The sequence below is a fragment of the Xenopus laevis genome, chromosome 4S, assembly GCF_017654675.1.
Source record: "Xenopus laevis strain J_2021 chromosome 4S, Xenopus_laevis_v10.1, whole genome shotgun sequence".
Taxonomy (NCBI): Eukaryota; Metazoa; Chordata; class Amphibia; order Anura; family Pipidae; genus Xenopus; species Xenopus laevis.
Window position 1 is genome coordinate 4,961,566 of NC_054378.1, and position 24,555 is coordinate 4,986,120.

General features: G+C 39.5%; 1 protein-coding gene across 1 annotated transcript in view; it reads left to right on the forward strand.

Moving 5' to 3' along the window:
• The first annotated feature begins 1,322 nt into the window (after nucleotides 1-1,322).
• The window catches only part of LOC108715183 (mucin-5AC), a 38,606-nt gene continuing 15,373 nt past the window's right edge, over nucleotides 1,323-24,555 (forward strand). Inside the window, exons 1-29 of the mRNA XM_041560857.1 lie at nucleotides 1,323-1,435; nucleotides 3,055-3,316; nucleotides 3,566-3,680; nucleotides 4,441-4,528; nucleotides 5,251-5,357; nucleotides 5,717-5,933; nucleotides 6,266-6,391; nucleotides 6,577-6,694; nucleotides 6,788-6,926; nucleotides 8,645-8,755; nucleotides 8,923-8,992; nucleotides 10,410-10,547; nucleotides 10,813-10,977; nucleotides 11,124-11,218; nucleotides 11,375-11,501; nucleotides 11,633-11,888; nucleotides 12,230-12,282; nucleotides 12,955-13,055; nucleotides 13,622-13,773; nucleotides 14,105-14,243; nucleotides 14,442-14,552; nucleotides 14,794-14,973; nucleotides 15,117-15,356; nucleotides 15,919-16,075; nucleotides 16,257-16,385; nucleotides 16,637-16,787; nucleotides 16,908-16,951; nucleotides 17,538-17,750; nucleotides 17,926-23,909. Of these exons, the coding sequence (XP_041416791.1) occupies nucleotides 1,360-1,435; nucleotides 3,055-3,316; nucleotides 3,566-3,680; nucleotides 4,441-4,528; nucleotides 5,251-5,357; nucleotides 5,717-5,933; nucleotides 6,266-6,391; nucleotides 6,577-6,694; nucleotides 6,788-6,926; nucleotides 8,645-8,755; nucleotides 8,923-8,992; nucleotides 10,410-10,547; nucleotides 10,813-10,977; nucleotides 11,124-11,218; nucleotides 11,375-11,501; nucleotides 11,633-11,888; nucleotides 12,230-12,282; nucleotides 12,955-13,055; nucleotides 13,622-13,773; nucleotides 14,105-14,243; nucleotides 14,442-14,552; nucleotides 14,794-14,973; nucleotides 15,117-15,356; nucleotides 15,919-16,075; nucleotides 16,257-16,385; nucleotides 16,637-16,787; nucleotides 16,908-16,951; nucleotides 17,538-17,750; nucleotides 17,926-23,909 (9,864 nt within the window). The 5' untranslated portion in view covers nucleotides 1,323-1,359. The remainder of the gene's footprint in view (nucleotides 1,436-3,054; nucleotides 3,317-3,565; nucleotides 3,681-4,440; nucleotides 4,529-5,250; nucleotides 5,358-5,716; nucleotides 5,934-6,265; nucleotides 6,392-6,576; nucleotides 6,695-6,787; nucleotides 6,927-8,644; nucleotides 8,756-8,922; nucleotides 8,993-10,409; nucleotides 10,548-10,812; nucleotides 10,978-11,123; nucleotides 11,219-11,374; nucleotides 11,502-11,632; nucleotides 11,889-12,229; nucleotides 12,283-12,954; nucleotides 13,056-13,621; nucleotides 13,774-14,104; nucleotides 14,244-14,441; nucleotides 14,553-14,793; nucleotides 14,974-15,116; nucleotides 15,357-15,918; nucleotides 16,076-16,256; nucleotides 16,386-16,636; nucleotides 16,788-16,907; nucleotides 16,952-17,537; nucleotides 17,751-17,925; nucleotides 23,910-24,555) is intronic.

A 24,555-nucleotide genomic window follows, 5' to 3' on the forward strand; every position in this document is an offset into this window, starting at 1 on the left:
TGTTTTTTTTTAAATTTCTTTTTTCTATAAAATGGAATGGATGGCAAATAAAAATGTGAATTTTGCTGAGAATTAGCATCAGCCTGAAACATTCACTCATCACTAAAAGTCCCTTGTGCAAGACTTTGAACATATTTTTAGCTATGGACAATATAATAAAAATAATGTAGAGCTGAAATTTTAAAATATAGTAAATTCAAAAGAGCTGAAAAAGTTGCCAAAACAAAATTGTCTCAGATAAAAAAGTCGCCACAAGAAACAGACCAATTGACTTTAAAAAAAAAATAAAAAATGTTGAGCGTAAAATATTTTGACGCCCATTGATTTCAATGCTTTTCACAAATTTTTTGCAGTTTAGCAAAAAAAAAATTTCAATATAACGGGACAGATTTGCTCATCAAAATTAATGGATTAGTTGTTCTAGTGATAGGCGAATCTAACGCTATTTGCTTTGCCAAAAATTCACAAAATGGTAAAAATTCAGCAAAATGCATTAATGCCTATGGGCATCAAATTTATTTTGTTACGTGACAATTTTTTTCACCCCTTTATTTGCTAACATATTTCAGTATTTTCAACACATTGTGCCCTAACTTCTGAATGGTGTGCAAGTTAAGGTACAGGTAGGGGATGGGTGCCTAAGTGCCTGCCACCATCCCTTCATGAATACAGGTATGGGATCCGTTATCTGGAAACCCATTATCCAGAAAAACTGTCTCCCATAGACTCAATTTTATCGGAATAATCCACATTTTTTAAAATAATTTCCTTTTTCTGTGTAATAATAAAACAGTAGCTTGCACTTGATCCCAACTAAGATATAATTGATCCTTATTGGAACCAGGCTATTGGGTTTATTTTTAATAGACTAAAGGTATGGAGATCCAAATTATGGAATTCTGTTATCTGGAAAGCCCCAGGTCCTGGGCATTAAGAATAACAGGTCCCATTACTGTACAAAACTGCCAAACACAGGAAAGTATGAAAAGTAGAAAAAAACAGGCACACGGGGGGTTATTTATCAAAGTCTGATTTTATTTCAACATTTTCTGCTACAAACTCTCAAAACACTCGTGCTTTTTATGTGTATTTATTATTACTTGACAGCTATAATGATTATGACTTACAAAACACAAAATATACCATCCAGGATCAGTGTAATCCCAACTAGTCAGTTCTGATCTATGTTGAAATTAAGGATTTAAAGTTTTAGGTTTGGTGTTATTACTGGGATCACAGTTAAGATCCCACTGTCCACTCCCTGACTTAGATGTAGGCTGCTTCACTATATAAACCCAGGCAGTGCTCAGAAGGCCAAGCAACTTGCTGAGGTTCCTCTGTCCCCACTGACTGATCAATATGGGGATAATGGGTCCAGTCCTCTGGATCCTGAGCACTTTGACGGTTACCTGCTTGGCAAATATGCTCCCACGAGGTAAGTACATTCTTATGTTAATTCTTGGCTGATGTCTTTGAACAGGTAGGACAAATACCTTGGTCAATGAGTGAAAGCTATTGAAGGATTGAAGGGTAGCTAGTTCATTTTATTGCAATGCTTTACATTTCCTGTATCACTTGTTAAAATGACATGTAGGCAAAGTATGAAGGCATAACTTGATCTATGTAAAGACCATTCATTATTAGCATATTTGCCCTTACGAGAGCTGCCATACTGCCTCCTCAACTAAAGCACTTTCTAGAAATGTCAGCAATCCAACAGCATATAGTAGTTACAAAAAGAAGATGATTTGTATTTGTAGTCTCTTGGAAGTGCATCTTCTGTTTAACTGTAAACATAAAGAGACAAGGAACAGTCAATACAGGTATAGGATCCCTTATCCGGAAACCCGATATCCAGAAAGCTCCGAATTACGGAATGGCTGTATCCCATAGACTCCATTTTATCCAAATAATCCAAATTTTTAAAAATCATTTCCTTTTCTCTGAAATAATAAAACAGTACCTTTTACTTGATCCCAACTAAGATATAATCAATCCTTATTGGAAGCAAAACCTATTGGGTTTATTTAATGTTTAAATGAATTTGTAATAGACACTAGGAAACCATAGCTTCCTCTATGTGCCAAAAGGGAAAGTTATATTCCATTTCATTTTGTCAACTGTACTAAATAACTAGCCAAGGCTAACTCCTGACTAGTTGCTATGGGTTGCATTACTGATAGAACAGTATACCCTCATATGCCTATCACTCTTAAGTAGTGATCCCCAACCAGAGGCTTGTAAGCAACTTTTTGCTCACCAACCCCTTGGATGTTCTCGGTGGCCTCAAAGCAGGAGCTTATCCTTGAATTCAAGGCTTGGAGACAAGTTTTAAACATACAAAACAGGTATAATGCCAAGCAGAGCCTCCTTCAAGCTGCCAGTCGACATAGGGGCTGCCAAATATGCAATCACAGCCCTTATTTAGCATCCCCATTCACAAGCATTGATACTTGTGTTACTTCCCAACTTTTTTTACATTTAAATGTGTCTCACAGGAAAAAAAGGTTGGGGATCGCATTTCTAATGGGACCAAAAAATATCCATCATCAATATTTTGACTATAAAGTGGCCATAATATAGGAGTTCAGTGAGAATAGCCAATAGGCAGAGAGTCTAAATCTGGGAAAACAAGTTAAGATTAATTTGTTTGTTGAGGTTACCAAAAATAATTGTTTTCACTCTGGGCCTAGGATTGGATCCTATTGAGGGTCTACAGAGGACAGAACCACATCAACCAGATTATTAGCCACATATCAAGTGCCCCATACAGAGGCTAGTAAGTTTCATACACGGTCTGAAGGGGCCAAGTGAGCAGTTAGTCCAGCTTAACTTTTCCATGCTGCTTGCACTTGAAAAATAAGGACACTTTTGAGACAATGTCTTTGAAAATTTGTGAAGGACAATACTTATCCTTAAATCATGGAACATCAGAATGGCTCACCTAACCTATTATACTAAAATATCTATTGGTTCTTACTTATCCCACATACAGTAAAACCAATACTTTACTGTGTTTACCTGGCATAGCATTAAATGAATATTTCACAATAGGAATGAACCCTGCACACAATGACCAAGTCTGCAGCACCTGGGGGAATCACCACTTCAAGACCTTTGATGGAGACATCTTTCAGTTCCCGGGCACCTGCAATTACATCTTTGCCTCCCACTGCATGACTAACTACGAGGAATTCAACGTTCAGATCCGCCGCGCAACTTCTGCAGAGAGGCCTACTATTTCCTATGTGACTATGAAGATAGAAGGTCTAGTTATTGAACTGACGAAAGGACAAGTCCTTGTAGGAGGGGAAAGGTGAGTGGGTGGAAGTATAATCACAGCAAATGATCACTCTGGGCCAGGATTCTCTTGACTCCTAGTAAATACATGTATATGCATCTTGTACCCATTTTCACGACCCATGGTTGATTTTATCATTGCTACATTACTACTAGTAACTAAGTTAATATCAAGAATACATTTCTATTATATGCCAAACTAACAAAATGTGTGAGTGTAAAGTCTAACAGGGTAAATATAGTATACTTCTACATTATTTTGCAGGGTTACTCTGCCATACAATCAGCTTGGGGTACATATACAGATCAGTAGCATCTATGTGAAGGTGGCAGCTAAGTTGGGACTGGTCCTCTTTTGGAATGAAGATGATGCTTTATCAGTGAGTAAAAAGACCAAGGCTGCTATATTTTCCATTGCTCCCACCTCAATCCCCCAATGTTCCTCATTAACATCTTATGTCTCTTTTATCAATGGACAATAAGCTCTTTTGCCCAATAATTAGGAACTTGCATCTAACACAGAGTATTTTTTCTCAAGTTTGTCGTATTTTATTTTAAAAAACGAAGGCCATATCCAATACCCAGAGATAAATACATAGCATACTGAAATAAAACACACAGAATACAATGTAAAGGTGTGGAACCTGTTATTCAGAATGCTCAGGACCTGGGATTTTACAGATAACAGATCTATCCATAATTTGGATCTTCGTATCTTGTTACTATGAGTAGAAAATAATGTAAACATGAAATAAACCCAAATGGGCTGGTTTTGCTTCCAATAAGGATTAATTATATCTTAGTTTAGATCAAGTACAAGCTACAGTTTTATTATTACAAAAAAAGGAAATAGTTTTGTGGCCTTTTCTTAGTTTTGGAGCTTTCTGGGTAACAGGTTTTTTTTGGATAGCAAATCCCATAACTGTACTGCTCCTCCTCCTCCTTTCAGTATTATGTTTTTGGATTCAAAAGAAAACTCGTTGATAACAATATGTAATACCAGTTACCAACTATATATCATTATAACCCTGAAGGTCCCATAGGGTATACTGCCATGTATATGCAACACAGTAATTATATTTATAGTTTGTTATTCTGCCTTTTATTTCTCACACTATTTATTTCCCTTTCGTTCTTCAGCTGCAACTGCAGCCCAAATACATTAATAGCACATGTGGCTTGTGTGGGAATATGAATCAGGTGAAGCAGGATGAATTTAAGGCTAATGGTGAGTCTTGAATTTTGGTGAGACTTGAATTTGGTCCTCAGTTTTTTGAGTTCTTATGTCAAGCGATGGGCGAATCTGTGGCATTTCGCTTAGCCGAATAATTTGTGAATTTGCAGCGAAATTCGTGAAATTATTTGGTCGCTGGCGAATTTTCGCAGTGGTTTCACAAATTTATTCGCCCGTGGCGAATCATGGGAATTTACCGCAAATTCGCACCTAGCAAATAAATTCGCCCATCACTACTTATGTTTATTTGCCATTGTGAAATTCTACATTAAACCGATTTGGTTAATCTAGAGCAGTGATCCCCAACCAGTAGCTCGTGAGTAACATGTTGCTCTCCAACCCCTTGGATGTTGCTCCCAGTGGCCTCAAAGCAGGAGCTTATTTTTGAATTCCAGGCTTGGAAGCAAGTTTTGGTTGTATAAAAACCAGGCGCACTGCCAAACAGAGCCTCAATTTAGGTTGACAATCCACATAGGGGATACCAAATGGCCAATCACAGCACTTATTTGGCACCCAAGAACATTTTTCATGCTAGTGTTGCTCCCCAACTCCTTTTACTTCTGATTGTTGCTCATGGGTTCAAAAGGTTGGGGATCCCTTGACTAGAGCATGTATTCTTTCATAGCCAAGTTTGCCAGATTGAAAATAAAATAGATATATGCAAATACAAATTTAAGAATGTGGGTACCTAAAAACATTTTGCTCATTTATTGTAGGCATTGAGCTGTCACCTCTACAGTATGGAAACCTTCAAAAACTGGATGGACCCACAGAGCAATGTGAACATATTACACCATCTCCACCTAAAAACTGCAGTGACCTGGTACGATTGCATTTTAAACATAACACCAGTAAAACTATATTAAAATGAATAATATATGACCTTTAGGATCAGTACCACTGTTGTTCTATAAGTCACTGGACCTGTCTTTGACAAGGACCTTAGGGCAAGCAGTGGCTATATGGTGCCTTTCCATTGATACATGAGATCGTAGCTAGTGCCCTTAATGGCCACGTCAGATTTACAAGTTATTCCAATCAGGAAATGTTTGACGTGTCTTCAGTACTGTTTAACGTGTTATTGGGTGAAGCTCCAAGTAAGCAGCCTCTTGCCTTCCCTAAAGCACCAATCTACTCTACTAGATATGTTTAAAATCTTGTCTCATTGCTCTGCCCTTATAGAGAGAAGCCTGTTTCCGCATGCTGTCCAATCCCGCATTTGCTGATTGTGAGCTGCGTATCCCAGTGGATCCATATGTAGAATCCTGTGTGATGGATCTGTGCAACTGCCAGAACTCCTCTGATGTCACTTGTCTATGTGATACCTTGGCTGAGTACTCCCGACAGTGTGGCCATGCTGGTGGGAAGCCCCAAAATTGGAGATCCCATCTAATATGTCGTAAGTGCTATAATAATGTTTTTATCACTGGACCCAAAAGATACTGTAGGTGCTCTACAAATAATTGTTACTTGCTCCCTTTATATTCTTTTTGTTATGGACAAGCGTGCCTGAGAGATTATCACATAAGGATGAGAGCTACTTCTACATTTGCATAGCAGTATCATATGTTACTTACTTGTAGCATTCAAACTTACAGTAAGAAGTAGCATTCCTTATTTTCCGTGGGTCCGTGGAAAGATGTCACACTCTACAACCCCTTGTTGCTTTAGAACCTGTACAGTTGGTACCTTGTTACACCCACATTGATGAGGAACTTTTAATTTTTTTAGAGAGATCCTGTCCCATGAACATGACATATGAAGAATGTGGCTCACCCTGTGCAGATACTTGCTCCAATTCAGATCGGAAAACCACCTGTGCTGATCACTGTATAGATGGCTGCTTCTGTCCTCCAGGTACTTTTTGTCTGATTGATTTAAGTGTTCATCCATGAGGCCTGTGATTATTTGAACATATAGCCAGTGATCCACGGTGGCTAAAGTCTAGTTCGGCTCTGCCGTGTTACAATAAAATAACCAAATCAATTGTGAATTGCACAGTGGTACCTTGTTCTTTAGTAACTTGTCTCTATTCTTCATAGGAACTGTATTCGATGATATGGACAACAGAGGTTGCGTTCCCCTCAGTGAATGTTCCTGTACCTATAACAATAAGAATTATGCTGTTGGAGAATCCTACAGTACCAACTGCCGCAACTGGTATGAACATATTCGATCTCATAAATATCTGTCTCACTGTTTTTACAAAAGTAAAATCCTCTCAAAACCTACATAACTCTTAATCTTATGCAGCACCTGCGTTGGAGGACAGTGGAGTTGTCAGGCTTTGCCATGTCCTGGTTATTGTTCTCTTCAAGGAGGATCTCACATCTACACCTATGATGGAAGCCACTACAATTTCCATGGAGACTGCAGTTATGTCTTTACTAAGGTGCTTTACTTTCCTTATCTAATTATAATACCTAAACTGATCAGCCTTAAAACTAGAGTATTTAATGCATAATAATTAATTAGATACATTTCCATCTCTTGGGGGGAAATTCATCAAGGGTCGAATATTGAGGGTTAATTAACCCTCGATATTCGACTGGGAATGAAAATCCTTCGACTTCGAATATCGAAGTCGAAGGATTTTGCGCAAATACTGCGATTGTACGATCGAAGGAATAATCGTTCGATCGAAGGATTAAATCCTTCGAATCGAACGATTCGAAGAATTTCAATCCAACGATCGAAGGATTGTCCTTCGATCAAAAAAACTTAGCCAAGCCTATGGGGACCTTCCCCATAGGCTAACATTGGGTTTGGTAGCTTTTAGGTGGCGAACTAGGGGGTCGAAGTTTTTTCTTAAAGAGACAGTACTTCGACTATTGAATGGTCGAATAGTCGAACGATTTTGAGTTCGAATCATTCGATTTGAAGTCGAAGGTCGAAGTAGCCCATTCGATGGTCGAAGTAGCCAAAAAAACACTTCGAAATTCGAAGTTTTTTTACTTCGAATCCTTCACTCGAAGTTAGTTAATTAATTGGCCCCTAGGTGTTACAACCAAATACATCGCTATATTAATAGTTTGTCACGTAAACCAGAACAATGCCAACAAACATGGTAGGAACAAATCCTATCTGTAACACCGAATACGAACAAGCCAGTGTCCTCAATATGAAAATATCTAAGCTCAGATAGTATAAGAATAATTCACAACTTTAGAGCTTCATGGAAAAAGGAGCTAAAGCTATCCTGAACAGAAAAATGTGGTTATGCAATCTCCAGCTCATTCCACAAAATGTCCATCACATCCAAAACACGAGTTACAAATTGTTATCTAGGTGGTACTACACACCAATAAAACTAAAGAAAATGTTCCCAAATATCTCCTGTCAATGTTGGCAATGCCACTTGTAAGAGGGCACATGTACCCATATATGGTATGATTGCAAGATTCTGGATAATTATTTGGAGAAAATCTTAGGAACGATAGAGGCTATCACACAGGAAAAAATCAAATGTGAGTTTTTACCTAAGTTAACACTTTATTAAGACACCAAGATGAACAAAATAATAAAAAACAGATTACTAATACACATGCTTCAGGCAGCAAAGGCTCTTATCCTCGAGAAGTGGAAAAGCACAGAACCCCCCACATATCAGGACTGGGTTAAACGTATGGAAGAAACTAGAACAATGGAGGAATTAACAGCAATGCTCCAAAAAACGACCAGAAATACTGGAAAATATGAAATCCCTGGATAAAACACTTCCAGTTAACTTCTCAATAAAACTAAGCTTGCACCCGTCATACAGGGTAACACCCACATATACAAAAGATTCTTAAAAGAATATTAAAACTAAAAAGCTGCAAATAGAAAAAAATATTCCTGAGTAAGATGGGACTACTTTTTCTCTGTCTGTTATTACGATGTTACCAAATACGCTTTTAGTAAAACAATATACAATATAATTGTCTACACTGGTTTATTTAAGTTACAAGCAATGTTCTTTCTTGCTACGCCACCCACCCTTTTCTGTTTTTTCTGTAACCTCTGTGTTTCCTTCTTGACAAAAAAAATGAATTTGATAAATTGATAGACAGATATCACAGCTAAGTAATGCAGATACAAAGCCTTTTTGAACACCGGTGTTTTCCTTAGGACTGTGCCGAAAGCATGTTCACAGTGCTGGCGGAAATACTTATTTGTGGTGTGACCGATACTGAGACTTGTCTGAAGAGCATCACTTTATCCCTGGACAAAGGACAAACTGTAAGTTTATGCTGAACCCTTTATTAAAGCCAACTGAGCTAGTTACACGCACTCTCTATATATTCTATAGGCAACACACTTGTCTGCAATGATCTTTCAGTCATTTGCATCCACAGCAGTTATTCATTATTTCCAGCTCTCAACTCGTATCATGTGTTTCTCTATAGGTTGTCACAGTAAAGTCTTCAGGAACTGTGTTGATAAATGGAATCTATGCTCAGATCCCTCTGACTACAGGTAAAATTGTGCAACAGTCATGTGTTATAAAAGCCATATAATGATGTTAATGTGTGTCTATTGTCACATAGTGAGTTTATACTCCATTAATTCAAATAAGGCAGTCAAGTTGCAGGACAGCAGGCTATTCTTTACTTATCCCTGATTGTCTATTGGCTCCATTGACTGCTATGTATAACATCCCTTTTTTTATACAAACTTGTAGGGGCAAATTCACTAAGAATCGCAGTTGCGCCAGGCGCAACTTCACCGCACTTCGCCACACTTCGCCAGGCGTAGTTTCACCAGCGCTCCGCAAATTCACTAAAATCCAAAGTTGCGCACAGGGGTAGCGTAAGGTTGCACTAGCGTTGATTCGCTAAGCGAAGTGAAGTTACGCTAGCGGTGGTTAATTTGCATATGGCGCCAAATTCAAATTTCAATGGAGGAATACGTAGAATCACTACAAATGCCTGGGAAACCTTCAAAACATCAAATAAATTTTTTTTTTGCCCTACACATGTGCCCACTGTATAGTTAAGTTGCCATGAGTTAGGAAATGTAGGGTGGAAGGAGGGGACTCATAATATAGAAAAAACGCCTTTTTTTAAGCAATCCCTATCTACTCTATTGCACTTCGCCTGGTCTGAGGTGGTGAAGGAAGTCTAGCGTAAAAGGTAGCGTTCAGTACACTGCGCAAGTTAGTGAATTTGCGTAGTTACGTCTGTAGCGAAAATTCGCCAGGCGTAAGGGTGCGAAGTAACACTAGCGTTCGTTAGTGAATTTGCGAAGTAATGAAAATGCCCAACGCTAGCGAATTGACGCTAGCGTTAGGCACTTCGGCGAGTGAATTTGGGTCGTAGTGTCAGCTAATTGGTGTATTACAAGTATGGGACCTGTTTTCTAGAATGCTGGGGTTTTCCAGATAACAGATCTTTCTGTACTTTGGATCTTCATACCTTAAGTCTACAAGAAGATATTTTAAATATAAATAAACCCAATGAACTGTTTTTGTTCCAATAAGGATCCATTATATCTTAGTTTGGATCAAGTACAGGGTACGAAAAGGAAATTATTTGTAAAAATTTGCGTTATTTGATTATAATGGAGTCTATGGGAGACAGTCTTTCTGTAATAAAGGTTTTCCAGATAATGGATCCCATACCTATACCTGGAAAGAGCTGGACAAAGCTCGCTAAAATTCTGTCCAATAAAAAGGAAGAATGCTTCATTGATATCCACGTGTCCAACCTATAGAATTATTTACCCGTTGTGTTGTTTATGTGTAGATACAATAAGATATACATATTTCTAACCCCAGTCTGAGATTTTTTCATAATGTCTTTCTTCCCCCCAATAATCATTTCAGGCACGTAACACAGGAACCAGGATTAGATTAAAGGCTGCTTCCTAACTTTTGCATTTACCTATTTTTCAGAAAATCTTACCGTCTTCCAAGCATCTTCTTTCTACCTGATCATTCAGAGCTTTAGTGGACTGCAAATTCAAGTTCAGCTTAACCCAGTTATGCAGCTGTATGTGAACCTGGACCCTAAATACCAAGGAAGCACATGCGGTAAGAAGACAACTTGATCCATATTTTTGGGGTCCTCAGCAAGACTTATCTAGAGAACATCATTGCCCCAAAAAGCAGAAGTATTTCCAGATGTCCCATTGCTATAGATATATATAATATAATCACAGATTTTTATTTGCTTTAGCATTTGATTTAGCTGTCAGATCACAATATTTGCATGCCAACTAAACAATGGACCAACTTGTAACAGCTTTAGTTTCCCACATTGTCTATTGTCTTCAAAATAAATATTATTCTATTGTAGGTCTTTGCGGAGACTTTAACAATGTCCGTAAAGATGATTTCCGTTCTCTGAGTGGAGCTGTGGAGGGCACCGCCGCTGCTTTTGCTAACACGTGGAAAAGTCAAGCGGAATGCGACAATGTAAAAGACAGCTATGGCAACCCATGTGCACTAAGTGTAGAGAACGGTAAGTCTCAGTTCCACATACCCCGTATCAATCCTTATACCCAATACTTTGTTATTATGGGACCATTCAGGACTTCATAAGCTCTTCCTTTTGTCTTTAAAGCAGTTATAGGCCATAAACATTATTTATATACTTATTTTCTACAGAGAGGTATGCCCAGTACTGGTGCTCAATGCTCACGGATGCCAATGGACCCTTTGCCCCTTGCCACTCCGTTGTGAATCCCACTCTCTATGAAAAGGTAAAGAGCATGTATAATAAATCTTGAGCAGTAGAAACAATATTTCAGTCAAGCTCAAAGTGCTAGAAATACCACTCGGATACTGAAGTTGTTGATACAGTAGAGCTAAATCCACCCTTAATTATGCAGGAACTGAGACTGTTCTTTTCCCTATAGAACTGTATGTACGATAGCTGTAACTATGAGAGGAGTGAGGACAGTGTATGTGCAGCACTTTCATACTATGTCCATGCTTGTGCCGTCGAAGGAATAACTCTGAATGGATGGAGAACAACTGTCTGCGGTAAGTCAAGATGAAACACCTTTGCAGTTGAGTTGAGTTGAAGAATGGTAGCTGGGAAAAGTCATCCGGTATTTTAGACAACAAAGCTTCCACCTACCGTATCCCTAATTTTGGCTTGTCTCTTCTGTTAGGCAAATATACAAAGAGTTGTAAAAAGAACACTACCTATAAATACTCCATAAGCACCTGCCAGACAACTTGCCGTTCCCTTAGTGAGCCTGACCCCACCTGCAGTGTCAGTTTCCCTCCAGTGGATGGCTGTGGATGTCCAGATGATACATTTTTGGATGAGAGTGGTTCCTGTGTACCAGCCAAAAAATGTCCTTGTTACTACAAGGGCTCTCCAATGCCAGCAGGAGAAGTCATTTATGATAATGGTGCCATGTGGTAAGTATAGTGCCATATGAAAGCTGCCACTGGGTGGCACAATTTCTCTGCTATGAAAGCCTTTCTCTCGTTCATAAAGAATAACCTAGGAGGTATAATAGTCTCTCGCTAAGCATAAGGAATAGACAGTAGGATAACTGTGGGCAATGCCCATCATAAACTTTAAGGTGGTTCTGTTAAACTATTCATTGTAAATAAAATTAAGTCATCTGTAAGAGGAGTTATTAGAGCTAAACAAACACGTACTGTACCTATGTCCTCCATGTTTAACTGGTTCATCAAGAACTGTAGTTTTTATTTTATTTTTTATGTATCATTTTTATTTCTAATTTTTATTTCAGCACATGCCAGAGTGGTAGACTGCGATGTGCTGGGAAAACCGCAGGTCTTGCAGGTAATTCAAATAAATATACTTTCTAAAATTCGATTCAATTGAAAAAGTATCTCCAAATCGCACTCAGCACTCAGTGAATATTACTTCACTAAATACACAAATACACAAATGAACACAACCAATTTTATATACACTTACATTTTATTAAATTATGTTTATTAATTTAAATTACACATACTTTCTAAAATTATTGTTTTAACACTTCCACGGAAATCCCTTGAAAATGTAGATCCGCTGTCAGTCTGCTCGTTGCCAGCTACATCCATTAGTTGCTAGTTCTAGCTCATCATATGCACATTCCATTGGTTTTGCCATATACACTGCTATTAAATCAATTTTCAAGGGACTGAGCCCATAAATAAACCCAAGTCCCATTGCCAATGGTTACCCAGCTAGAGGTTACCCATGACTTATAATACTGTCCATGACCACACTGCAATGTATAATCTTATATACCATCCCACAACACCACATTTGTTTATTTATACATACAGTATGGAGCATTGGATTTCCATATGATTTCCATATGACAGTTTGCATATAACTTGGTTCACGTGTCCCATTTGTTTTTATTTTCATTTTTCTATAACAATAATTGTCCAGAATGGCAGAGCAGTAGGAAAAAGGAGCATGACCGATTAACAGAATCATGAAATGTCTCTTGCCTTACAGAGTGCCCTGAAAACATGGTGAATTTTGATTGCGCAAATGCTTCTATGGGTGCCAGAGGGGCAGAGTGTCAGAAGACTTGCCATACCCTCGACATGGACTGTGTAAGTAAAATGAGCAGACTTTGTTTTATAGACAAAGTCAGAGGCACTTCCCAAATTTGCCAGAAAGGGGTGGAGTGCTTAATTCCAGAAAATGCGTATTGCTGTGTAGTACATACAGTAGATTATGCAAATCCAGCTATTTTGTGTGAGCAATGAAGAGTTGTAAATTTACTGCCAGCAGCTTGTGTTTACTATTGTCCCCTTTGTTTACTATTGTCCTCCCAAGAACTGGTTTTCCATACAGAAAGTAATTCTACACAGTTTAGCAATATGCATTCATTTACATTATTTACTGGTGGCAGCTTCAATTCTATCAAAAGCAGTATCTGCCTGGAGGTTTAGATTCTGTGCATTGCTGGTTCTGACTCATAAACAGAGCAGAATTCATCTTATTAAAAGAACTGGAGGAGAACATTAAAGGATTGAAATTACAAAACGTTCTGGAGAGATTTGGGTGGAAATCCTCTATAATATACTGAAGCTTTGCAACAATGAGATAATTGGCCAAGCCTAAATCCTGTGTAAAGCCTAACACAATTGATTTGCTCTGTGTCTTGTATATGCAGATCAGTATCCAGTGTGCTTCTGGCTGCATTTGTCCTGATGGTCTTGTGCTCAATAACAATGGCAGCTGTGTGCCTGAGGAGCAATGCCCTTGCATGCACAATGGTGAAATGTATCACAGTGGAGAGACTATTCAGCAAGACTGCAATACTTGGTGAGTGACAGCAGGTTGAATAGCCATATAATGGTCCAATTTTTTCGTACAGGTATGGCATCTGTTATCCATAATGCTTGGGACCTCAGGTTTCCCAAATAATGGGTCTTTCTGTAATTTGGAGCTCTATTCCTGTAGGGTACTAAAATCCTTTGGATGGATACGAGACCCTTCCATAATTTGGAATACTATGCCTTAATGCTGTGAACCAGCCCCCCAGACATAAAACAAAAATATATATACATATAAGTTTTGGAATATTGAACCAAACATGCCTGAATGTATATATTTTTTGGTATCAAAAATATCACCACTAAAATTTGTCTTTCAGCATTTGTAAAGATCGGAAGTGGATTTGCACGAAGAAAGCATGTGACAGGTCCTGTGTTGTGTATGGCGAAGGCCATTATAAAACCTTTGATGGCAAGCGGTTTGATTTCAGTGGAGACTGTGAATATACACTGACTCAGGTACATATATAATCAAATCTTGGGAATTCATAAAAGTGTCTCTTGACTCTTTATAGCTCTTTATAGCTCTTTGATATCCTTAAGTTAAACTCCGACATCTTAAAAACAAAGCAAGTTGAGATGCACATTGACAGCTGGAAATTTTATATATTTACAGCTAATATATTGATTGTTTTATGTCAATCTTTTCTTTTTCAGGACTATTGTTCTTCAAACACAGGAAATGGGTCTTTCCGAGTCATTACCGAGAATATCCCATGTGGCAGCACTGGTGCAACTTGCTCTAAGTCTATCAAAGTATTCCTTGGGGTCAGTAGAATGTTGTTCACCCCTATTTAACTTTTAATTATTAGCTACTTCAACAGATTAAACTGGAAAATTAGCATAGGGCTAAAAATACACAGAATGAAATTAAAGATATTAATATTTTGGTTAGAAAAATCCATTGAGAAATAAAAAATGTAAAACCTTTTTAGAAGAGATCCACTAATTTTTCAAAGAAAAATGTTTTTCAGTCATATTTTAATCATCAAATCCATATATTTTACAGCATTTTGAGCTAAAACTGAGTGATGGAGGCTTTGACGTCATTGAAAGAGACATCGGCAGTGAAGTCCCATATCAGATTAGACAAATGGGCATCTACTTTGTGATCGAAGCTAAGAATGGATTGATTCTCATGTGGGACAAAAAGACTAGCATCTTCATCAAGCTGAGCGCTGAATTTGAAGTAAGAACCTATGAAAAGCAGTAGTAAAAATTCATTATATACAGCCCCCACACCTTAAGTCATGTGGGCCTTCAGACAGCCTGCTTATTCTAGCAGATGCCTTAAATCCAATTTTATTTATGCCTATGTTTTCCTTCTGATAGGGAAATGTCTGTGGTCTTTGCGGCAATTATGATGGAAGTGTGTACAATGAGTTTACAACAAGAAGCCAGTCCGTGGTAGTCAATGTTCAAGAATTTGGAAACAGCTGGAAAGACTCTCCAACCTGTCCTGATGCCCAGCCTCTTAGACACCCTTGTCTTGCTAACCCATACAGACAGAGCTGGGCTCAGAAACACTGCAGCATTATTATAAGTTCTGTCTTCGCCAAGTGTCAGTCTAAAGTAGGTCATGGTTATACTTTCCTATTACATTGCATACAAAAAAACAATGTCTATCAATTACATTTCTAATTCAAAATGTAACTCATTTCACATCTTTTACATGTCTAATACCAGAATAGGGGAGCAAATATTAACATTTTTGGCAGTCTTCTCTTTTGGGGATTTTCTCCAGGGGAATTAGCCCAGCTCAGAAAATAGAATAGTACAAATCCAGTGGCGTACCTATGCACTTGCTGGCCTGGGTGCAGGATGTGCCCCTGCCCCCCCTACACACACACCAGACCCCCTCTCTAAATATGTGCGGCAGCACGCTCTGGGATTGCACGCCAAAAAGTCCCCCTGCCATGCCACCCGAGATAAGATTTATCGCTGCTCCAGCGGGGCCCCAAGGTCCGGTTCAGTCCCAGGTGTGGTTGCACCTCCTGCTCCCCTGGTGGTTACGCTACTGATAAATTCCTTTCCTGTGATGATTTGGTTACATTCACACTTGGACAGAGCTTTGATTACAGCTTGTGAACCCCATTCATGATATGGCTTTTTTCTAACTATGAGCATTTTCCAGGTTGATCCAGCTCCCTTCTATGAAGCTTGTGTCCACGACTCCTGTGCATGTGACTCTGGAGGTGACTGTGAGTGCTTCTGTACTTCTGTTGCAGCCTATGCTGCAGCCTGCAATGAAGCAGGAATTTGCATAGCATGGAGGACCCCTGAAATGTGCCGTAAGTTTTCTAACAACATTTTATGTAAATGTATCCCATATTTTTAAATTCGAAAAAATGATTGTCCCTCTAATTATTTCTGAAAGTTTGCCTTAATTTGCTTAATGATGCATTTAAATGAATCCCTGTTATATAAGGAAAACCACTAGCGATATCTAACCCTGTACATATCTCTAACCAGCTCTGTTCTGCGATTACTACAACCCTGATGGTGAGTGTGAATGGCATTACAAGCCTTGTGGAGCTCCTTGTATGAAGACCTGCCGAAATCCTTCTGGGAACTGCAAGAATCAGCTTCCTGGACTTGAAGGTATTTTAGAAAAAGTGTTGGTTTGCTTGGATTATATTTAAACATTTTAAATAACAGTCATCACAGTGCTCACTCTTAAATAAATAAAATTTTTGTGTAAGTTATACAGATATACTCAAATGTTGCCAGACATACAATAAGCATAGGGTGGGGTTTTATTGGTGAACTACTTAGCAATTTTATCAGCTTTGTAATTAATAAATATGAATTTTCTAGTTTGAAACCAAAATAAAATGTTTTGCCCATTTTAGGTTGTTACCCAAAATGCCCAAAGAACCGCCCTTTCTTTGATGAGGACGTCATGAAATGTGTTGCTCAGGCTAACTGTGGCTGTTATGATGATGATGGAAAGCGCTATAGTGTTGGTGAAATGGTACAATCCTTCAAGAATTGTGAATCATGGTGCGTGCATTTTACTTTTTTGAAAAACACTTTCAGAAACTGCAGAAAGTGATTCTATCTACAGTATGTCTGTATAAATAAATCAACACCTTTGACTTATATTGGTTAAATTATTTGCAGCATTTGCACCAAGAAAGGACGTCGTTGCCAAATGGACCTTCGAGGTGAGTTGAGATCAGTTTTTTGCAACACATATTTCTTCTACACCCCTCAGTATTCTATTATAATAAATTACTTCAATTCTATAGCATGACAGTGTTCTGAGGTCCATTGTAAGTTTACAAATCAGTGGCAGCATCTCTCCAAATCCCATGTTTTTATGTCTCTTGTGAAATGTCTTAAAATATCTTATTCCTAAACCAGTTAGATGTTAATACTGACACTTAGAAAATTATTTTGAGACTATACATTACAGTTACCTCCAATCTGCAGAAAAGAGTTATAAAATAATGATGACATTGATTATGTTGTTTAATTACAGTTATACTATGAATACTCTCTAATGCAAGTGCATACATGAGAGAATTTTACTACAGAATTCTGGACCTATGTTAAGTTTTGCAAATTTCAAATAAATCATTTCAACAATTCATAACAAAGTTGGGATAGAATTTGAAACCTTTCATTCCCACCATTTCTTCTAACCCTTGATATTTTCTAGTCTGTGTCTTAGATCACAGACTTAATATGTAATATGTATGGTTTGTGTACAATTATACCTGTTACATCTACTTTTCTTGAATTTCACAGCCTGCAGTTGCTATTATGGAAATATGAAATACAATTATGGGGATGTAATCTACAATACTACTGATGGAATTGGAGGATGCATCACAGCTACCTGTTCAGCAAATGGAACAATTAACAGAAGTGTCTACCCATGTGTTCCATCAACTGTGGCCCCTACCACAACATTTCTCTTTGACACAACCACATCACCTGCTGTAAATCTCACCACTACTGGTAGGCAAAACTTGACATCATGAAAAGTAATTTTTTCTGTGCTTTATTTAAGAGATTTTCAAAACTGATGATGTTTTGGGGACAGTACATTATATTTTGACTTGTATAATATGCCTTTGACAAATGATTTGAGTGTTACTGATTCATGGTTTTTTTTTTGCAATTTTCACTACAGAACCTGTTTCAGCGACCTCTGTATCTTGTGTTGAGGAAATTTGCAAATGGTCGACATGGTACGATGTTACTTGCCCTAGGTATGGGGAAAATGAGGGTGACTTTGAAACCTTTGAGAAGATTAGAGAAAAGGGATACTCAGTGTGTAAAGTACCATCAGATGTGGAGTGTCGAGCACAGAAGTTCCCTAAAATTCCAGTCAGGGATTTAGGTCAGATCATCCAGTGTAATAAATCAGTGGGTCTTGTGTGTCATAACCAAGACCAATTCTCACAGCTCTGCTTCAATTATGAAATTCGGATTCTGTGCTGTAGTTATGTTCCTTGTGGACAGTCTTCCATTTCTCCAACACCTGCTACCAGTATTTATTCAAAACCTATATCTATGACCTCCAGTCATGTAAAGACTGCTCACACTGAAACATTGTCATCTAAGTATACTTTAAGCATAACTGACAGCCCCTCTTATAAAACAAGTGCAATTGGAAGCAAGACAACCTCTCCAAAAACAACTGGAACATCTACTTCAAAATATAGTACCAAAACCAACACTACACCATGCAAGAAGCAAAAATGTACTTGGACTCCATGGTATGATGTACATTTTCCCAGTATTGCCAGTTCTGATGGTGACTTTGAGACCTTTGAGAATATTAGAGCTGCTGGTAATAGTATATGTCAAAAGCCTGATAACATTGAATGCCGAGCTGAGCGGTTCCCTACTAAAAATATAGCTGAAATTAGCCAGATGGTTACCTGTAATGTTACATATGGTCTGATTTGCAAGAATGAGGATCAAGACTGGAATTTTCCCCTGTGTTACAATTATCAAATTAGGGTACTATGTTGCTCTTTGGAAGATTGTGGCTCATCTACTACACATGATAAGAGGACAACCAGAAGTTCTGAGCAAACCTCTAAATTTGAAAAAACTACCATATTTTCAACCAGAAATATAATCACATCAAGGTATGTCACTGATATAGGAACCAAAACGTCAACATCACAAAAAGAAACTTCTTCTAAATCAACAACAGGTGCACATAAATCAACAACTGAGTCCTCACATGAAGAGGAGAACACATCTCAAAAGCCCACTTCACTAAAAACAACAAAAATGTCCACTGCATCAGTTAAAGTAACATCAGCCTATACAAGTCATACCAATCCCATAACCACACAGATGACTGTTTCACAAACTTCCAAAGTACTTACCTCAGGAGTCACTTCATCTAAGGAAGACTGTGAACCCATATGTGAGTGGTCGCAATGGTTCGATGTTAGTTTCCCAAATGATGAAACAAATGGAGACTTTGAAACTTATGAAAACATTCAAAATTCTGGATTTAGTATCTGTGAAGAACCATCTGATATCCAATGCAGGCCTGCTGACTTTCCAGAGATACCAATAGAAGATTTACAGCAAAATGTGCAGTGCAATGTCAGTAGTGGTCTCATGTGTTACAGTGAGAAACAATATGGACCTTTTGCCTTTTGTTTCAATTATGAAATTAGAATTTTCTGCTGCTCTAAATGTGGATCTACAGGATCATCACCATTATACACAACTCACACAGTATCTGTGACACCTTTTTCATTGACTGCATCTACCTCATCTGAAGAAATGGAATCTTCAGTGACAACAACAAAGGTTCTAGGTAAGAGTACTGCAAGTTCAATTTCTCCGAAACCAACAGGATTCCAAAAGACAACAAAAGAATCTTCACAGGAAGCAGAAACTACATCTCAAAAGCCAATCTCTATAAAAATGACAGAATCTGCTGCAACAAGTAGGAAGTTAACAACACCAACTAAATTAAGTACAACTAAGCCAATAATTGCCACTGTTTCTTCAGACTCAACAAAAGGTTTTCACAAATCAACAACTGATTCATCAAGTGAAGAAGAGACCACATCTCACAAGCCCACTTCCCTGAAAACCACCAGGGTGTCCATTTCTTCTGGGAAAGTCACCTCAACCAAGGCAACCACACCTCTTAAGAAGAGCACAACTGCAGCAGCTTCTTCTAAATCAACAGCGGGTTTTCACAAATCAACAACTGATTCATCAAGTGAAGAAGATACCACATCTCACAAACCCACTTCACTGAAAACCACCCGGGTGTCCACTGCTTCTGGGAAAGTCACCTCAACCAAGGCAACCACACCTCTTAAGAAGAGCACCACTGGAGCAGCTTCTTCTAAATCAACAGCAGGTTTTCACAAATCAACAACTGATTCATCAAGTGAAGAGGAAACCACATCTCACAAGCCCACTTCACTGAAAACCACCAGGGTGTCCACTGCTTCTGGGAAAGTCACCTCAACCAAGGCAACCACACCTCTTAAGAAGAGCACAACTGCAGCAGCTTCTTCTAAATCAACAGTGGGTTTTCACAAATCAACAACTGATTCATCAAGTGAAGAAGATACCACATCTCACAAACCCACTTCACTGAAAACCACCCGGGTGTCCACTGCTTCTGGGAAAGTCACCTCAACCAAGGCAACCACACCTCTTAAGAAGAGCACCACTGGAGCAGCTTCTTCTAAATCAACAGCAGGTTTTCACAAATCAACAACTGATTCATCAAGTGAAGAGGAAACCACATCTCACAAACCCACTTCACTGAAAACCACCAGGGTGTCCACTGCTTCTGGGAAAGTCACCTCAACCAAGGAGACCACACCTTTTAAGAAAAGCACCACTGGAGCAGCTTCTTCTAAATCAACAGCAGGTTTTCACAAATCAACAACTGATTCATCAAGTGAAGAAGATACCACATCTCACAAACCCACTTCACTGAAAACCACCAGGGTGTCCACTGCTTCTGGGAAAGTCACCTCAACCAAGGCAACCACACCTCTTAAGAAGAGCACCACTGGAGCAGCTTCTTCTAAATCAACAGCAGGTTTTCACAAATCAACAACTGATTCATCAAGTGAAGAGGAAACCACATCTCACAAGCCCACTTCCCTGAAAACCACCAGGGTGTCCACTGCTTCTGGGAAAGTCACCTCAACCAAGGCAACCACACCTCTTAAGAAGAGCACCACTGGAGCAGCTTCTTCTAAATCAACAGCAGGTTTTCACAAATCAACAACTGATTCATCAAGTGAAGAAGAGACCACATCTCACAAACCCACTTCACTGAAAACCACCAGGGTGTCCACTGCTTCTGGGAAAGTCACCTCAACCAAGGCAACCACACCTCTAAAAAAGAGCACCACTGGAGCAGCTTCTTCTAAATCAACAGCAGGTTTTCACAAATCAACAACTGATTCATCAAGTGAAGAAGAGACCACATCTCACAAACCCATTTCAGTGAAAACCACCAGGGTGTCCACTGCTTCTGGGAAAGTCACCTCAACCAAGGCAACCACACCTCTTAAAAAGAGCACCACTGGAGCAGCTTCTTCTAAATCAACAGCAGGTTTTCACAAATCAACAACTGATTCATCAAGTGAAGAGGAAACCACGTCTCACAAGCCCACTTCCCTGAAAACCACCAGGGTGTCCACTGCTTCTGGGAAAGTCACCTCAACCAAGGGAACCACACCTCTTAAGAAAAGCACCACTGGAGCAGCTTCTTCTAAATCAACAGCAGGTTTTCACAAATCAACAACTGATTCATCAAGTGAAGAGGAAACCACATCTCACAAACCCACTTCACTGAAAACCACCAGGGTGTCCACTGCTTCTGGGAAAGCCACCTTAACCAAGGGAACCACACCTCTTAAGAAAAGCACCACTCGAGCAGCATCTTCTAAATCAACAGCAGGTTTTCACAAATCAACAATTGATTCATCAAGTGAAGAAGATAGCACATCTCACAAACCCACTTCACTGAAAACCACCAGGGTGTCCACTGCTTCTGGGAAAGTCACCTCAACCAAGGCAACCACACCTCTTAAGAAAAGCACCACTGCAGCAGCTTCTTCTAAATCAACAGCAGGTTTTCACAAATCAACAACTGATTCATCAAGTGAAGAAGAGACCACATCTCACAAACCCATTTCAGTGAAAACCACCAGGGTGTCCACTGCTTCTGGGAAAGTCACCTCAAACAAGGCAACCACACCTCTTAAGAAGAGCACCACTGGAGCAGCTTCTTCTAAATCAACAGCAGGTTTTCACAAATCAACAACTGATTCATCAAGTGAAGAGGAAAGCACATCTCACAAACCCACTTCACTGAAAACCACCAGGGTGTCCACTGCTTCTGGGAAAGTCACCTCAACCAAGGGAACCACACCTCTTAAAAAAAGCACCACTGGAGCAGCATCTTCTAAATCAACAGCAGGTTTTCACAAATCAACAACTGATTCATCAAGTGAAGAAGAGACCACATCTCACAAACCCACTTCACTGAAAACCACCAGGGTGTCCACTGCTTCTGGGAAAGTCACCTCAACCAAGGCAACCACACCTCTTAAGAAGAGCACCACTGGAGCAGCTTCTTCTAAATCAACAGCAGGTTTTCACAAATCAACAACTGATTCATCAAGTGAAGAAGAGAACACATCTCACAAACCCACTTCACTGAAAACCACCAGGGTGTCCACTGCTTCTGGGAAAGTCACCTCAACCAAGGCAACCACACCTCTTAAAAAGAGCACCACTGGAGCAGCTTCTTCTAAATCAACAGCAGGTTTTCACAAATCAACAACTGATTCATCAAGTGAAGAAGAGAACACATCTCACAAACCCACTTCACTGAAAACCACCAGGGTGTCCACTGCTTCTGGGAAAGTCACCTCAACCAAGGCAACCACACCTCTTAAAAAGAGCACCACTGGAGCAGCTTCTTCTAAATCAACAGCAGGTTTTCACAAATCAACAACTGATTCATCAAGTGAAGAGGAAACCACATCTCACAAACCCACTTCACTGAAAACCACCAGGGTGTCCACTGCTTCTGGGAAAGTCACCTCAACCAAGGGAACCACACCTCTTAAGAAAAGCACCACTGGAGCAGCATCTTCTAAATCAACAGCAGGTTTTCACAAATCAACAACTGATTCATCAAGTGAAGAAGATACCACATCTCACAAACCCACTTCACTGAAAACCACCAGGGTGTCCACTGCTTCTGGGAAAGTCACCTCAACCAAGGCAACCACACCTCTTAAGAAGAGCACCACTGGAGCAGCTTCTTCTAAATCAACAGCAGGTTTTCACAAATCAACAACTGATTCATCAAGTGAAGAGGAAACCACATCTCACAAGCCCACTTCCCTGAAAACCACAAGGATGTCCACTGCTTCTGGGAAAGTCACCTCAACCAAGGCAACCACACCTCTTAAAAAGAGCACCACTGGAGCAGCTTCTTCTAAATCAACAGCAGGTTTTCACAAATCAACAACTGATTCATCAAGTGAAGAGGAAACCACATCTCACAAACCCACTTCCCTGAAAACCACCAGGGTGTCCACTGCTTCTGGGAAAGTCACCTCAACCAAGGCAACCACACCTCTTAAGAAGAGCACCACTGGAGCAGCTTCTTCTAAATCAACAGCAGGTTTTCACAAATCAACAACTGATTCATCAAGTGAAGAGGAAACCACATCTCACAAACCCACTTCACTGAAAACCACCAGGGTGTCCACTGCTTCTGGGAAAGTCACCTCAACCAAGGGAACCACACCTCTTAAGAAAAGCACCACTGGAGCAGCATCTTCTAAATCAACAGCAGGTTTTCACAAATCAACAACTGATTCATCAAGTGAAGAAGATACCACATCTCACAAACCCACTTCACTGAAAACCACCAGGGTGTCCACTGCTTCTGGGAAAGTCACCTCAACCAAGGCAACCACACCTCTTAAGAAGAGCACCACTGGAGCAGCTTCTTCTAAATCAACAGCAGGTTTTCACAAATCAACAACTGATTCATCAAGTGAAGAGGAAACCACATCTCACAAACCCACTTCACTGAAAACCACCAGGGTGTCCACTGCTTCTGGGAAAGTCACCTCAACCAAGGCAACCACACCTCTTAAGAAAGAGCACCACTGGAGCAGCTTCTTCTAAATCAACAGCAGGTTTTCACAAATCAACAACTGATTCATCAAGTGAAGAAGAACCACATCTCACAAACCCACTTCACTGAAAACCACCAGGGTGTCCACTGCTTCTGGGAAAGTCACCTCAACCAAGGCAACCACACCTCTTAAGAAGAGCACCACTGGAGCAGCTTCTTCTAAATCAACAGCAGGTTTTCACAAATCAACAACTGATTCATCAAGTGAAGAGGAAACCACATCTCACAAACCCACTTCACTGAAAACCACCAGGGTGTCCACTGCTTCTGGGAAAGTCACCTCAACCAAGGCAACCACACCTCTTAAAAGAGCACCACTGGAGCAGCTTCTTCTAAATCAACAGCAGGTTTTCACAAATCAACAACTGATTCATCAAGTGAAGAAGAACCACATCTCACAAACCCACTTCACTGAAAACCACCAGGGTGTCCACTGCTTCTGGGAAAGTCACCTCAACCAAGGCAACCACACCTCTTAAGAAGAGCACCACTGGAGCAGCTTCTTCTAAATCAACAGCAGGTTTTCACAAATCAACAACTGATTCATCAAGTGAAGAGGAAACCACATCTCACAAGCCCACTTCCCTG